The sequence below is a fragment of the Haliotis rubra genome, unplaced genomic scaffold (assembly GCF_003918875.1).
Source record: "Haliotis rubra isolate DU_JTF1 unplaced genomic scaffold, ASM391887v1 Scf138, whole genome shotgun sequence".
Taxonomy (NCBI): domain Eukaryota; kingdom Metazoa; phylum Mollusca; class Gastropoda; order Lepetellida; family Haliotidae; genus Haliotis; species Haliotis rubra.
In genome coordinates this window covers 479,779-495,482 of record NW_025765314.1, presented here as the reverse complement: position 1 = coordinate 495,482, position 15,704 = coordinate 479,779, and the positions used below count along the sequence as shown (strand labels likewise).

The 15,704-nt window shown below is 39.1% G+C and overlaps 1 protein-coding gene and 1 long non-coding RNA gene across 2 annotated transcripts in view; one reads left to right on the top strand and one right to left on the bottom strand.

Moving 5' to 3' along the window:
* LOC124268403 (inositol 1,4,5-trisphosphate receptor type 3-like) overlaps positions 1–15,704 on the top strand; it is a 162,395-nt gene that overhangs the window by 102,423 nt on the left and 44,268 nt on the right. Inside the window, 9 exon segments of the mRNA XM_046703374.1 lie at positions 932–1,054; positions 1,307–1,411; positions 1,842–1,952; positions 3,724–3,801; positions 6,101–6,233; positions 10,954–11,063; positions 13,466–13,582; positions 14,479–14,614; positions 15,020–15,119. Of these exon segments, the coding sequence (XP_046559330.1) occupies positions 932–1,054; positions 1,307–1,411; positions 1,842–1,952; positions 3,724–3,801; positions 6,101–6,233; positions 10,954–11,063; positions 13,466–13,582; positions 14,479–14,614; positions 15,020–15,119 (1,013 nt within the window).
* Positions 929–6,799, bottom strand: LOC124268405. Its single transcript, XR_006896268.1, has 4 exons — positions 6,707–6,799; positions 4,042–4,111; positions 3,701–3,797; positions 929–1,039 (listed from the first exon to the last, which is right to left on the bottom strand). It is a non-coding gene; the product is annotated as an uncharacterized LOC124268405 (long non-coding RNA).

Genomic DNA, 15,704 nt, shown 5'->3' with positions numbered 1-15,704 from the left:
CCCGTTACAGTAAAGAATTCCTATTGATGGCTATTCATTCCACTTAATAAAGCCACTAAAAGACTGCCCATATTCACTGAAAACTCTTACTTGAAAACAATTGTACAATTCAAAGTTGAACTATCACATTTTGCGACAGAATTGAACTGGTTCTTTTCTGGAACTTTCTGTGAATATAAAGTCTTTATCCTCCTTGTAACAAGGATAATGATTAATCTTTGAGACAGGGCTTTGGTGATACATTGATGGAAATAGTAATAGACCTCTGTGTACGGATTTGTTTTTGGAACTTTGGAATGTGGAATGGACCTTCTTCAGGTTTTATAATCCAGTCGGATGTTAATAGTTGATAGTTTGTTTTGCAGACTTCTTCCTCAGTTAACATATTGCCTGACATGTGACATTACTTGGTGTCACATATAGCAAGTTCTTCAATCAAAAGTAATGTAGTGATGGTTGGGTAGGTTATTTCAGGCATTGCCAACATGACAACTAATATCTGTTTATGTAGTCGTCACTTTGGATAACCGCCAGCTGGGACAGCAACAGTTTATTCCAGTGCTGTTCCCCCTGTTTACAGTTCGTGCATTCTATGACATCACCATGCACTGACTAAACCGATTCGGAAAGAAACAGGTCCTTCTTCTCTTTTGGCGCATTTCTTGGTACAAGACATTCCTGACAGAATATGTCAATGACATAAAAAGTCCTCATGACAACATTGTAATTCAGTCAACGTTCTTGATGTTATCGATGGAGTAACAGCTCTTACTTACTGAAGATCCTCCACAGGAGGGACACATTCCTCTAGACATCGTTTTGTATCTACTTTATACTTTAGATATAACCTACCGAGGTGTCAGTTTCCCCCGCGTTATATAGTACATTGTTAGATAAATGTATAGTACATCTGGTCCACGTTTCCTCCCAGGGTGGGATCGGCCTGAATGTGGCTCAGATGATTGTGGAGCTGATCAGAGACAAGAGGAAGATCGTTGACAGGATCACGCATTCGCAGATCGACGAGTTTGTTGGGTTACTTGAAAACACACAGGTAAAGCAATGTTCACAAAACAGTCATAACAAAATATAAATGATACACATTTTATATGCTGAAAGTGTTAACATGATAATGAACAGAAAAAGGATAAAGGAGACGTGTTTGGTACGTAATTCCGTAATAAACTAAAAGTGATGAAAACATCAGACACATTTAATACTTTCTTGACATGAAGTATGTTTTTTTACAATATGTTTAAATATTGTCCCTTTATTATTTCCCATGGGTATATATCATGAATTACAGAATCACCGGTTCCTTGATCTGCTGCACGTGCTGTGTGTGTGCGACTTCGTAGCCATTCCCAACAACCAATCATACATCGTGGAGAGATGGCTGCAGAAGAAACAGGTACCAAATCTGCACAGTAGATCCTGATAATAACGCTAGACTGGTCATGAAGCCCATTTCTGGTGTGCCCCGCCGTGATATTGCTCGAATATTGCTAAAAGCGGCGTAAAACTAAACTCACTCACTATGGTCAACTGTGACTCTTTTTCAAGTCAATCGTTATGACGTTGTACCCTGAGTCACGTTAAAGCAATGGTATTTGCACTTCTTGAAAAGACAAAAGAAAGAAAGAATTTGAAACATTTCCAAATATTCCACGACGTTTTTGAACACAATGTAACTTCACACAACCAGGGAGTCTTTATCGACCATAAGTCTTTATCGACCTTTTAGTTCAGTTTCGACACTTTTTTTCTCTGGAGCGTTAATCAACTCGAAATGTTTTTAGTATTTTCTACTTGATGAATATACTCATGTGGTCATTGTCCAGCACGGAGCCTACCTGACCGCCAGGGGCCAGGACATCAACCGTCAACCCAACATCCTGTACATTTCAACAACTGCCGGAAAGACGTGGGTGGCGCTTCATGAGTTTGTTGATGTAAGTTGAAACAGTTTTTCATAAAACAGGTGTTGCCAGGACGTGTTACCTAGTGTGCGTTAGTTAGTATCATCTAGCTCACTTTCTTTAACAGTCAGTGAAGGTTTAATCCCAGCTGTGCTTCGCTCAACGTTCATGTTCCCACTGGCTGTTGTTTGGTCTTATATTCGGAAAATGCTTCTTTGCCAAATGAGGAACACACAATATTGAAGAATCGATTCAAGATATAAAAAAACATGTTACGCACGACAGCGTTGTTCAGAGGATATGGTTGAAGTTGGAATATGGAAGTAGGACAAGAGGTCAGACGCACCTCACGTTGCTGCTTATTGTAAACTGTTTAATCAGTTTCACGATAGAATCCCTTTTCATTTACGCCAAACAATAATATTTTTTTAAATGTTAATGAACGCATACCTTATTTTATTCCATTCGCCTAGTAATCGTTAATTTGACATTGTGAAACCATTATTCATAACCGGGTCGTTATAGCCAGCAGCAAAGGAGAAAATAATTCGCGAAGCTTCAATCTGGCACAGCCCAGTCTGTCAATAGACCAGGATTGTGATATAACATTGTTGGGCGTAACGCCCCACAGATTCATCAGTTTGTGGCCATCTCGCTGCATCCGTGGAGGATCACGTCGACCCCGGTGTCAGTCCGAGCTGTCGCAGGCCCGTCCTTTACACTGATTTACACTGTTAATGGCGTTCGTTTTGTGCTATCCTTCAGTAACGTCAAGATGGTTACACTGCTTTCTTGGGTTATATTGTGTATGTGTGTGGGTGTTGTTCAGGAATATCTGTTTTCAACTTAACATTTCCTTGATATACAGTTATCTTACACGTAACATTTCCAACATTGTACTGATATATCACAATCATATAGCTTATGTTTCCAACATAGTCCCGATGGATCACAATCTTATAGTTTATGTTTCCAACATAGTCCCGATGGATCACAATCTTATAGCTTATGTTTCCAACATAGTCCCGATGGATCACAATCTTATAGCTTATGTTTCCAACATAGTCCCGATTTATCACAATCTTATAGCTTTATGTTTCCAACATAGTCCCGATATATCACAATCTTATAGCTTATGTTTCCAACATAGTCCCGATATATCACAATCTTATAGCTTATGTTTCCAACATAGTCCCGATGGATCACAATCATATAGCTAAATGTTTCCAACACAGTCCCGATGGATCACAATCTTATAGCTTATGTTTCCAACATAGTCCCGATGGATCACAATCATATAGCTAAATGTATACGACACAGTCCCGATATATCACAATCGTATAGCTTATGTTTCCAACACAGTCCCGATGGATCACAATCTTATAGCTTATGTTTCCAACATAGTCCCGATTTATCACAATCATATAGCTAAATGTATACGACACAGTCCCGATATATCACAATCGTATAGCTTATGTTTCCAACATAGTCCCGATGGATCACAATCTTATAGCTTATGTTTCCAACATAGTCCCGATGGATCACAATCATATAGCTTAATGTATACGACATTATACTGATATATATCACAAACCCACTTACGTAGCATGAAGTGTGATGCCTGTCCAGACGCTATTTGTCGTTGTTTGCTGTGCAGAGTTGCCCCTCTTATTCATTTTTATCGTAGGTTCGAATCCCATATTCGACGTGTTATGATTCTGTCTGTCAGCACCATGTCCATGATGGTAGGTGTCAACAAAGTATAAACCCAACTCACTCACCCAATGCTCTGTTCTGTCTCCAGGAAGAGTCTGCTGTGTATGACAAGGACACTCACGACTTCCTCATCCACCAGTTGGATCTGTACAAGGCGCTCTGCTATGTAAGTATAACAACATAGGTCTATATGTGGGTCCATGTGTTCTGTGGGAAGGGGTGTGTTCACAATGTATTATATCAATACAAACTACGGAACATAAGGGATAATGCTGCATATAAGTATAACAACATAGGTATATATGTGGGTCCATGTGTGCTGTGGGAAGGGGTGTGTTCACAATGTATTTTATCAATACAAACTACGGAACATAAGGGATAATGCTGCATATAAGTATAAACTGACAGAGAGACTCTACTGGCGTGAGAAGACGCCGTATGTACAGTTCATTCCGTTTCTCCCGCCCTCTTGTAACCTGCCGAGCAAAAGAAAGCAAACATTTCTGATACTGGTAAACGTTGAAATAACAAGAAATGATTATATTCAATGCTGATCTGTTCAACACAGATACCATACGTGATTTTACATGCCTGATACAATGAATTTCTGGCAAAAAGTGACGTGCCCATGACGTGCCAAGGAAGTACACTGTAATAAGCAGTGACGTTTGTACATTTGGTTTGGCCGTTTACAAACTTGATATGACTTATATCGGTACATTAAAAACAATAACCTACTCACTCACTCATTCCAATCATATTTCGACATACCAAGTGTTTATATTCCTTAAACCATAACCACACGTAGTGCCACCTTGGTGCAACGTCCATTCACAATAAACTATTCTGTAAACTGACACAGCTTCATTCCGACTCTACGTCAATATTTGGCATTGGTTAGAACACTTCCCGCCAAAGATTGCCTTACACATATTCCAACAAAACGGTTATTATCTTTAACACCGACACATTGATAAAGAAAGATTGATCCTTCATATTCCCCTGGTCTCAAGCCTTCTGCTGAACGGCTAGATAGTGTGTGTATATGCGAGGTTTATCAATATCCCATCAGCTCGAATATTCAAAAGCACGCACTACAATGAAATGAACAATTCTCGTGAATACGGTGTTGCAGATCTGTTCTCCCTGGTCGTATAATTGTATAATAACATTGTCCCACTAGCGCGTTATGCATAGACAGAAGCTATTATCAGAGAGTAAATAAATACGCCTCAAGATACTACTGAAAAATTGAAATTGACATTTGTTGCCTATGGGGTTATACCCCAAACAATATTTGACTAAGTTCTTGTTCAAATATGCCATGAAGACACTGGTTTGTTGTCGTCAAACATTCAATTCGGTGGGTTGTGTTGGAAGAGAGATAGTACTTCGTGTTCTAATTTCATGATATGGAAATAGTGTTCCAGTAAATATCTCGGTCACCTCATTTATTTGTCTTATTGTATAGGAGTGGGTGTTTAGGTAATGCAGGTCATCGTATATGAATAATGACACTCAAAGTCATAATCTCAAGGGGTACCGCATTATCCATAAATTGGGACGTCTCCAATGAAGTGTGTAGTGGTAGCCCCTGGTGGGTTTTTTGTAATGCAAAAAAAAATCATTTTATTGAAAGGATCTTTTCGCTTTTTTGTGATGCAAAAAAATGTCTTTTTATGGAAATCGGTTTGTCGCAATGAAATATATGCGACCACTGATTGGTTTATGCCCTGTTGGTGTTAATTGTTCCAAATGATATTCCTAGTTCCACTATAGCTGTACCCAGGACTCCAACGCTGAAATTATGTTTCAGTATATAATCTTGAGTTAACAATTATTTGTTGTGAATACCATTTTGTAAATGGGCTCTTGGGGCCGACTGATTTTCGATTTCGCTGTGTCGATCAACAGAACTAATTTTTGATAGAACTGTTTAATAGAACCTTTTAATAGACCTCTTCATTTATTTTCAAAGACCTTATGTTTGACAGAATCGATAAAAAGGATACACAATAACTACCAAACGTTTCAGTGACGATTACGGTGAATGTGTTCGAAAGATTCAGATGTATTTTGTATCAACATTCCCGTTCCTAAATGCAATATGCTGAGACACAGTGTTTTATGTTCATTAATAATACTGAACAAACTGATCTGATAACCAGAGACCATGGGATTACTTGAAATATCATTCAAATTTCTTTTCCCCTAAACTCAAGTTGGTCACGCTGACATTTGATGTGTCATGATTGGCATGTTTGTGTCTCTCACTCATTTCATCTCGAACATGCAAGGCGTAAAAACTAAATGGACATAAAGGTTTTCTTGCTGTCCGTCATTGGTTTGTCGTCATTTACCTTTGTATTCCGGGATGGTTACCCAACATTCACAGGGTATAAACTGGTACCAGCTATTTAGTTCCACCTTTGTGTTGGACTACGTCTCGTGTTTTCTGTTGACAGGGCAGGAACGACTTCGCCATCAACATCATCACAAAGGAGCTACGCTATCTCACCTGGGAGGAAACCTTCCTGTCCATTGGCTCGGACATCCTACCTGACGCCATCAGAGCCAAATACTGCGACCTCACCACCAGTAAGATAACAGTTGTATGCCTGCACATCACATGCATGTTGACTCTTTAGTAAAGACCTGTCACCTCACAAATAACAAATGTGTATTTTAACCTCTGTTCAACACATGCAAAACGCGGCTGAATTTGAAGAACATGTCTTCAGAAGTTTGGTTCATATCAGCTTTTTGTTCACATGGTTTCTCAAATGTTTGACCTTACTCAGTCCACCTTGTGGATGTCATCTTTTGGCCTAAACATCACGTAGCCTTAAAATATTTGTTTTACTAAACGATTTGAAATCAGTGGCTAAATCGTTGTCTCATACCAACCTCAAGTGTTCGAAACCACATTGGAATATATAGTATGAAGCACTTCATACCTCCGTCTTGGTCTATGCTTTGAATATTATCGAAAGTGGCAGTATACAGGATCATGTTTCAAATGGCAAGACGTTCTGATATGTTTGACATGCGGTTGACATAAACCTATTTACCTGAGATAGTGTTCCCCACTGTACCAACAAAAGCACAGGCTTGCACTCAGAACATCATATATATGAACCATCCACCTCCAGCATGCTGGGAACACTACACCCGTTTGTGTGTCTTCTTCTGGCTCCACCATAACGTCATCGTCTGTTTTTTCTGTTTCGCGGCTGTGCACCGTCTAGCCATATACCTATTACTTATTTTACTTTGTGCCAATCCTTAAGAAATGTGTTGAAATAAACACGTGCGTGTGGACGTCAATACTGCAACTATGCAACCACACGTCAGCGATCTGGCATCGCACCTGTTACCTAAGCAATGAGCAGAAAGAAAATCGACATTTTAAAAATCGCACATATAGTTTACGTTTCATTATGTCTTTCCTCTTGGGTGAAGAAACATTCTCGTCTCTCAGAAACTATAGTTACTGTCGTCAAAAAAACAGCAAACCTCTTTTTCTCTTTTCTCTGAGAAGACATACAAGCAATGAAACGTGTTATCTTGCCAAGTGAGAACATCTTGCTGCAGGTGTTACTTTACAATGGCTCTCGTGCATTCTGTGTATTATTTCTTAGTGGAGATTCTACGAGCATGTTTAGTTATGTTTAGGTGCACGTGATACAAATCCAAGGAAACAGAGATTGATCACGTGTCGTACTCTTGACACGGGGTGGGAATGTGTTTTGGGCGACACCTGAAACAAATAAGTGAGAATGTTTATTAAGACAGTACTCTATTTTGAATAAGCAATGACCGGACTACAAAACACAGACTTCCAATTGTCAAGGGAAGATGAAATTGTATCCGTACTTGATAGGAAATGCACAATCATCTGTCTTCAAGGATACTGGTGGTAAATTATAGGCCCTGTGACACAAAGCTATCCCAGTGCTACAACTGTCATATACTGCATCATAGACTTACGACAGTGAGATTTGTGAAACGGGGCCAGAGCCTAGATTTTCGAAGCTCTCTTAGCGCTAAGATAGTCGTAACTTAATGTTAAATGTATGGCACTTACGACTGTCTTAGCGCTAAGAGAGCTTCGAAAATCTAAGCCCTGCTCAGTAGTTCCATGAAACCCCAAACACAAAACTTGAGCTTTACCTTATTAAAAATTGAATTTGAAAAAAATTGTGACTGTATTTAATAACAGTAAGTTATATATAAGTCATCAATGATCAAAATTAACTGATTGTAACTCCCATTCTCCAACATAATCTTAGGATCGTTGTAGCGCTAACATCGCTTTGTGCAAGTGGACTCTGGTGTATATTTGTACATCTAATGCCACAGTTCCCGAGAGCCGACGTTAAGTCAAAGTGATGAGGTTTCACTGAATTCCTGAAGCGCATATCTGCGTTACGTCTTTTGCAATAAGAACAGCTTTGCTGTTGGATGTGGAACTTATAGGTGGACATTTTTTAACTGGCACTGGAGGATGGATTTCTGTGTGGGTGGTGTTTACTTCTGTGTATCACTTCTCCGACAAAACAGGTTACAGAGAAGAAATGAAAACATTATCACAATGAAGCCTTTCCACAAATGTGGAAGGATAAGATGAAGATAAGAGCCAGATGTAGCCAAGTTTACCATTCAGCATCGTAATCTTAATTCAATCCCATATTGCCAAAACACCCACACGGTGAAATACGTACCTTTTTCTAAAGGCATTCACAAAATTAGCCGAGATAACAATGAGGATTAGTGTTATAAAAACTATGGCAACTGTGAACAGATAAGAAACATTAATGTACATCAACGAAAGGTAGTCGGCCACGAACATTATCTTCCCCATGACAAAATGTCCTTCTCATCATCCTCCACATAACGTTATAGTCTATCAGCGCATATTTCATGATGATTAATTCGACCTGGATGGATATACGCTGCCAGATATGATGGCGTTTTCTTGAGTGACTGTGGGCCTACTCTGTTCTTTATGATGATGTCAATAGTCCTGCTCCAGCCCTATACGGCCATCTGCCCTCTCGTTTCGTGCCCAGATAATTACAAGGGTACCTGCTTTCTGTCCGATCATCAGTCGGGGCGTATTTGTTTGTTGTTGATGGGAACTTCTGTGGATGTGTTCGCGTGTGCTGGAAACAGACAGCCAAAAGGTTTCACAGACAGAGTTTTCGATCTGCGAGTAACATTTGGTGTTCTTTTGTTGCAATGTCGATTGTTATATAAGTATGTCTCAATGATGTAAATGTGCCCATGCGTTGCTACAAATTCAACACGTTTTATCAGGTCCATACTTGTAATTTAGTTACAAAAGAACAACAGTAATACCATAGCGATGACATATCCGGGTATCTTTAACCGTATTTAAAACAAAATACTAGTAACCATTCGTAATTTTTATGTTTCGAGCTTAAGGAAATCCCAAAGTACTGTAAATGATGTTGAGATTACCAAAAGATAGAGAGCTTAATGTTATGATCGTTTTGATGTGATCTGACGGTATTATTATCAAAATTAGTAGTATTATGTTTTACAGATTAAACATAGTGATTCGAGTGATCCTATTATTATTCATTTGTTTTTGTGTGTAAATAGCTGTAACATGTTGAACTGAACATGTATGTCTGCTTGAGTCTCCATCCCTTCCCTCCCATCCACTATCTGTCATCGACATTAAGAACATAACAGCTTTGCAAGAAGACTTGAGACACGTATCTTGCATATCTCCGCTTATCAAGGTTTCTTAGAACAAATTAACACTTTGCCTGGATCAGTAATGTATGGAAACCCGTTCTGACCACTATTACCACATGTGAGGCCCCTTACAGGCCTGGTACTCCGACTCGCGCTCTAATCCCATTAGACAATGGCTGTATTCCGTGATACTATCTCATATTTCCCGCTACGGGCTATTGTAAAATTGATTTTTATCCAAGATGCTGGTGCAGTGTTTTGTTATTTCGCCTATCTATGCCCGCTGCCACTTTGGTGTAATTAACAAGATTGCTGATCACTCGCTCTTGTCACATAAAAAGCCCGTCAGTTTCATCTGGTGAAATCAACCAGAGTAAATCAAACAGTTCCCCCCATGAAATCTATCTTGCATCTGTCAATAACAAATTTACATGTCCATCAGAAAATCAAATTTCCAGTCGATTAATTTCCCCATCGTGTAGGTAGGTCCTGCTGATATGAGTGATTGAATTAGTTTTCAAATTCTATGATGTTGGGCAGAAGGTGATTAATTATTGCCCCAAGTTTGAGACTAGTTCCTAGGCATGCAGACATAATTCTGTACGAAAAATTTGATTTCATGAAATATTATGATGTAACTTTATATCAAATCAATAATTTTTCACATTATATTTTTGCACTCATTCTTTTAAGGCACAAAGTCATTATCTTTAATAGAGAGAGGCGATTCATCGTTTGATTGGGTTTTGTTTTTATGGCTCCATTCTTTACAGACGAAAATCGCATTCCTACGTGTTGATAGGTTTGTAATTTGAATTTGGTAAAATATGCGTCGGTAGTATATAAGCGCGTTGTAAATTAAGTGTTGATTCAATGGCGATTACTATGCCGTGACGTAGCAATTAAAGCTTTGGTTCTAGACGCCAAACACCCAGGTTAGATTCTGTATATTCCTGGTTGAATCAAATGTTAAATTATTTGACAAATAAAACATCGCGTATTTTCAGTCCAGTTCTTCTGTGGTAATCAATAACCATAAACGTTTGCGTCAGTCCAGTTCTTCTGAGAAACCAATACTGATAAAGTATGTGTCTGTCCAGGTCTTCTGAGAAACCAATACTGATAAAGTATGTGTCTGTCCAGTTCTTCTGAGATACCAATACTGATAAAGTATGCGTCAGTCCAGTTCTTCTATGATAGTCAATAACCATAAACGTTTGCGTCAGTCCAGTTCTTCTGAGAAACCAATACTGATAAAGTATGTGTCTGTTCAGTTCCAGTTCTTCTGACATGCCAGTACTGATAATGTATATGTCTGTTCAGTTCTTCGGAGAAACCAATACTGATAAAGTATGTGTCTGTTCAATTCTTCTGAGACAGCAATACTGATTATGTATGCGGATTTCTGATTCCAACACTCTTTCAAACCGGACCACCCCACCCATATTTAGAAGATCCAGTAGTATTAACAAGGAGCCTTTGGACTTCCAAGACAACAATCACCCCAAGCCCAAATTGTAAATCATTAAAGACTCATTAAATGAACATGGAAGAAATTTGTGTTACAATCTGCTCTCACATTTCATCCCAGGTTTGTTCGTGGACGTTGGTAACAACTACTCGGTGCTAGATCATCCAAACATCTGCTTCGTCTACGACTACGTCGGTTCCAAGGACGAGGAAAAAAGCCAAGGCGACTTTGTAAGTGTTTCTATCAGTATGCCCATCTGTGGTCATACCGGAGAAGAGATTCATTAAAACTACTGGTATTATATAAAACACCATGGCCAGAAAACACTGTCTTGATTGTACACTGAAAGCTATTCTGTTGGTAAAATAGTCATGGAAAATATATGAATTGATCATTGAAAATCGACGATGAAACCAAGTGTTAAAGAGAAGGGTAAAACTAATGTTAAGACATCAAAATATTATTTAATAATATATTCACACTCGTACTTCAGATGTAGTTTTTAACCACGATATGGCTGAAATACTGCAGATGTGATCTGAAATTGTAACATACTCAGCCTGTGATATTATTATGAAACGATAGACGCAATGCTGTCAAAGAAACATGGAAGCAGATCTACTTCACTAGTATTGTTCGGGTCCTAGTATATAGTTACCTAATTAACGTTGTCAGTTGGGTGCGGTGGCAATATGCACAAATATCTCACAAACAGTATATTATTTATAGCTTTCCCGTCATCAGACTAAATTTTGAAAAGCAAAAATCGAAATCCAGTAAGGCCAAATTTACGCGTAAATAAATATAGTAATGTGATAAAAAATGTATTACAAAAAGAAACCAAGTCCTGCTTAGATATTCGAGTATTTGTCCATCTGGCAGTTCGAATCCTAACATTTATATTGAGTGAACTATAACGGCTTCCAGCACTGAGATAGCACAAAGGAGGTCAATACATGCTTTGAATTAACTTGATATGGCCCCAAGCCATCCCATACATCACTGTTATTATGCTTCAGCGTATTTATGGTGTTAAACAAATATTTCCCGACGATATTAAAAGACGGCTTTGTTTGTTTTCCATTAAAACGTAAGTTCTATTATTCTCAACGAAAGGTAATAAAACGCTTTTGACTCAGGTTTAAGTTACCGATTACAAAAATTGAGAGACGATGAATTCCTCAACTTCAAAGTAGGGACAGCCTGGGCTGTGGTATTATGAGGATTGTGTTCGCATGTCAGATTGAGTATAAATTTAGGACTATTCACGATATGAACTGTCTAATGCTTCTCGTACATTTGGCCAACATAGTCCATATTGACAGTACCAACCCGTAATTTGATCTCCGCTCAGTGTGATAATGATGTGTTTGATCACAATAACCGCCGTGAAACGCATTGTATTGATGAAATAAGTCATGTGTGCTTGGCTTCATCGGTGGAGGGCCAATGCGCTGCAACTGTGTATAAATCAAAGAAACCGTTTTAATTAACGTGCTATGTGGACGTACGGAGACTAATCGTGAAGTGCATGTTTAACGATCATATTCGTGTTACAAACACTTATCAATGACAGAATGCTCGGTAGACCGCACCATGTAGCTCAAGTGTATACTGGGATATAACACAACGTAATTATCCAAGGGCCGTGCCTCTGATCGCCCAGACCAACAGTTGTTCCAATGGGATAATGTCTGTTCATTGACTAACTGTCAGTTGGAACCGTTCTGGTTTGCACTGAAGTCGGTTAGTGAAAGAGTCCGATCTGGAGCATACAACACGTTGGTCTGTGCAGATGATTACACGCGCCCTTCAGATTAAATGAATGTTGACCTAATGACTTAGGGCTGTCCTCCACTGAACAGCTTTCATGTAAATAGAATCGGAATTGTGTGATTATACGGTCACTTAGAGTGAGTGAGTAAATTAGGGTTTAACATCGCTCTGAAAGGCATTCACGTCATACAAGGGCGTGTTTATCAGCTGATAGCATGGTGGTCACTTAGAGTGAGTGAGTAAATTAGGCTTTAACATCGCTCTGAAAGGCATTCACGTCATACAAGGGCGTGTATATCAGGTGTTAGCATGATGGTCACTTAGAGTGAGTGAGTAAATTAGGGTTTAACATCGCTCTGAAAGGCATTCACGTCATACAAGGGCGTGTTTATCAGCTGATAGCATGATGGTCACTTAGAGTGAGTGAGTAAATTAGGCTTTAACATCGCTCTGAAAGGCATTCACGTCATACAAGGGCGTGTATATCAGGTGTTAGCATGATGGTCACCTACAATGATGAAGATCAGATGTTTAAAACGTGGGTTTAGCCCTCTAGTACCTGTACGGTGCATTGCACTAAAACAAAGCACCATAATAGGGGCGTTTGTTTGGCATCAACCGATGGTGTGATTAAGATACACAACTCTACAAAGCGTTTCGCTGCACTTTCCACAACAGAGCCACTCATTACGTTACTTACAAGAAAGACCAAAGGCTTTTCTAATATGGTTGCTTATGTTTGTTTAAAACGAGATCGGCAAAGTAAGAATATCTCAAGTAATACAAAAACTGGTTTTGACGATCATTGTATGCTGTGTTTCGTCCACTGTTCTAAAGGTGTATATGTATGTCCTAGGTTGTGAAGGAGCTGGTCGCTATCTTCCCTGTGTTGAGAGACTGGATCGCAGAGTTTCTGTCCCAAAATACCTGTATGATCGCCTCGGACATCGGACACAACATGCTCGTCGAACAGGTACACCTCCAACTGCTAAGTAAACTGTTTGCAAAGTGCGGATTATGAGGTCTGAGATTATTTCATGAAGATATATTTGTTTATCCTGCTCATTGTCATACTCTCAGGACTATGAACTACAGGATGAATACCGTGTTTGGTTTTAAAGTATATGTATACTACAGTAGGATTTTCTCTTAAAGTAGATATAATCACAACATAGAAGGGGATTATTAATGTTGATCAGTTTTACATGCAATACATACTCCACATTAATAAATACAAACAAATCATATGCCTCTATTGCACAACCAACAAACATACTCCCTTCCTCCCTATAGTACAAATGAATCGAATTTGAATTAACAAATTTCCGGAGTAAGGAATGGTACGTGAAGAGTGATGTATTTTCTATACAGTAAACCTGTAAAAATATCATTGATAATGAGGAATGATATATATCACATTTTTGTTATGCAATTTTAATCGCCCGCTCGTCATACCGAAGGCCTGTGTTCGATTCCCCATGATGGATACAACGTGTGAAACCCATTTCTGAAAGCCCCATGTCGTGATATTGCTGGAATATGCTCACAATAAACTAAACCCATACTCCCTCATTGTTGGATGCCTCGTGTTAATGGTCCAAGGCATTGGTTCTAAATCTCCACCGGAAGTGTCACTCACTTCACGCTTATTGTTAGTACTGACAGAATATCGGATAGTTGCTTTTGCATTTCGTTCAGACGAGGTCGACAGTAGAGGATTTGAATGTCAAAGTTTTAATAGATATATATTTCAAAGGATATATGGAGCTAAGCTAGTGATTCTCACTTGTTGACACCCACTGATGTGTAGGATAGCTCCATGAGTTCCGTATGATACACCTGTGCCATTAAAGAACCCTTATCTCACAGGTGCTGAGATTGCTGTACCATCTTGTGAAGTTCGGCTACTACCTTGACCTTGAAGACGTTCTGCAACTCCTGCCTCCGCTCCTCAACCTCCTTGACGGCCGACACGACTTCCCCTTCCCCAAGGACAAGGAAAAGGGTGTGTGCGATTCATGGTCATGTTTTACATAGTCAATACGAGCAATGATAGAGACAGTAGGTAATGCATGGCTGGCTGAATCCTGTGTCTGCAGGAATCTGGACAATTAAGTCCTTAATGAACATATGCTACCTGAAATCTTTCCTTTGAACCCTATGTTAAAGAGTTATTTCCCCTCCGGTGTCGGGGTTTCATTTTTCCAGAAAGCGTGTAAGAGCCCCGAGAAGAGTAAATGAGGGTGTTTATAATATCTTCTATATTTGTGAAAAATTGGGTCGGCTTCTTCAAAGATCAAGAAATAACCAAAAGAAATCTCCAAGGCCACACTGACGTAATAGTTCCAGATAACTGTGATGTAACAAAGTGAAAGACTAGACTATGCTGACTGTGTTGCTGATGTTGCAGGCTACTCCAAGGAGGCGATGAAGCAGGTGACACAGTACCAGACGCTGGACAGATACGACAAGAACACAGAGACGGAAGCCATTGTGAACGCCAAGTTCCAGTATGTTCATTCCCCTCCATGTAGCAACAGAACCAGTCAGAGCTGTTTACAGCGATTCCGACTGCATCATATGTATCACATAAGGCTTTCTTCTTGAAAATACTCTTTAGTTTGTATATTCAGCTTGGATTTACAGGCGACCCATGTCACGTCCTGATGTACAGTTAAAGTTTCTTAATCCAATTTACCCCATTGGTATCATTACATTGTCATTAGCCACCTCATTATTGAGAATGCAGACAGTCGGTATACTTCAAATGTTAAAATACATCCTCGGTGGTTTACAAAGCTATAAATGACATTCATAAAAGACATAATGTTACATGAAGTTACTGTCAGTAATGAGTTAGTATCTCTAGATACGAGAGTGTACACGATACTGCTCAATCGGACATTGTTTAAATCCTTCACATTCAAGGATTCTTGGAACAACCCTCATCCTCTCCACAAGCTTAGATCAGTGACACAGACCGTCACCTGTCACCGTCATGTCACCAGTAATTATTGGTCTGTTAATATAGCAAGGTATACAACATGTTGCATTTTGCATTCGAATAATCAATAAACATGTAAAATATTATATTC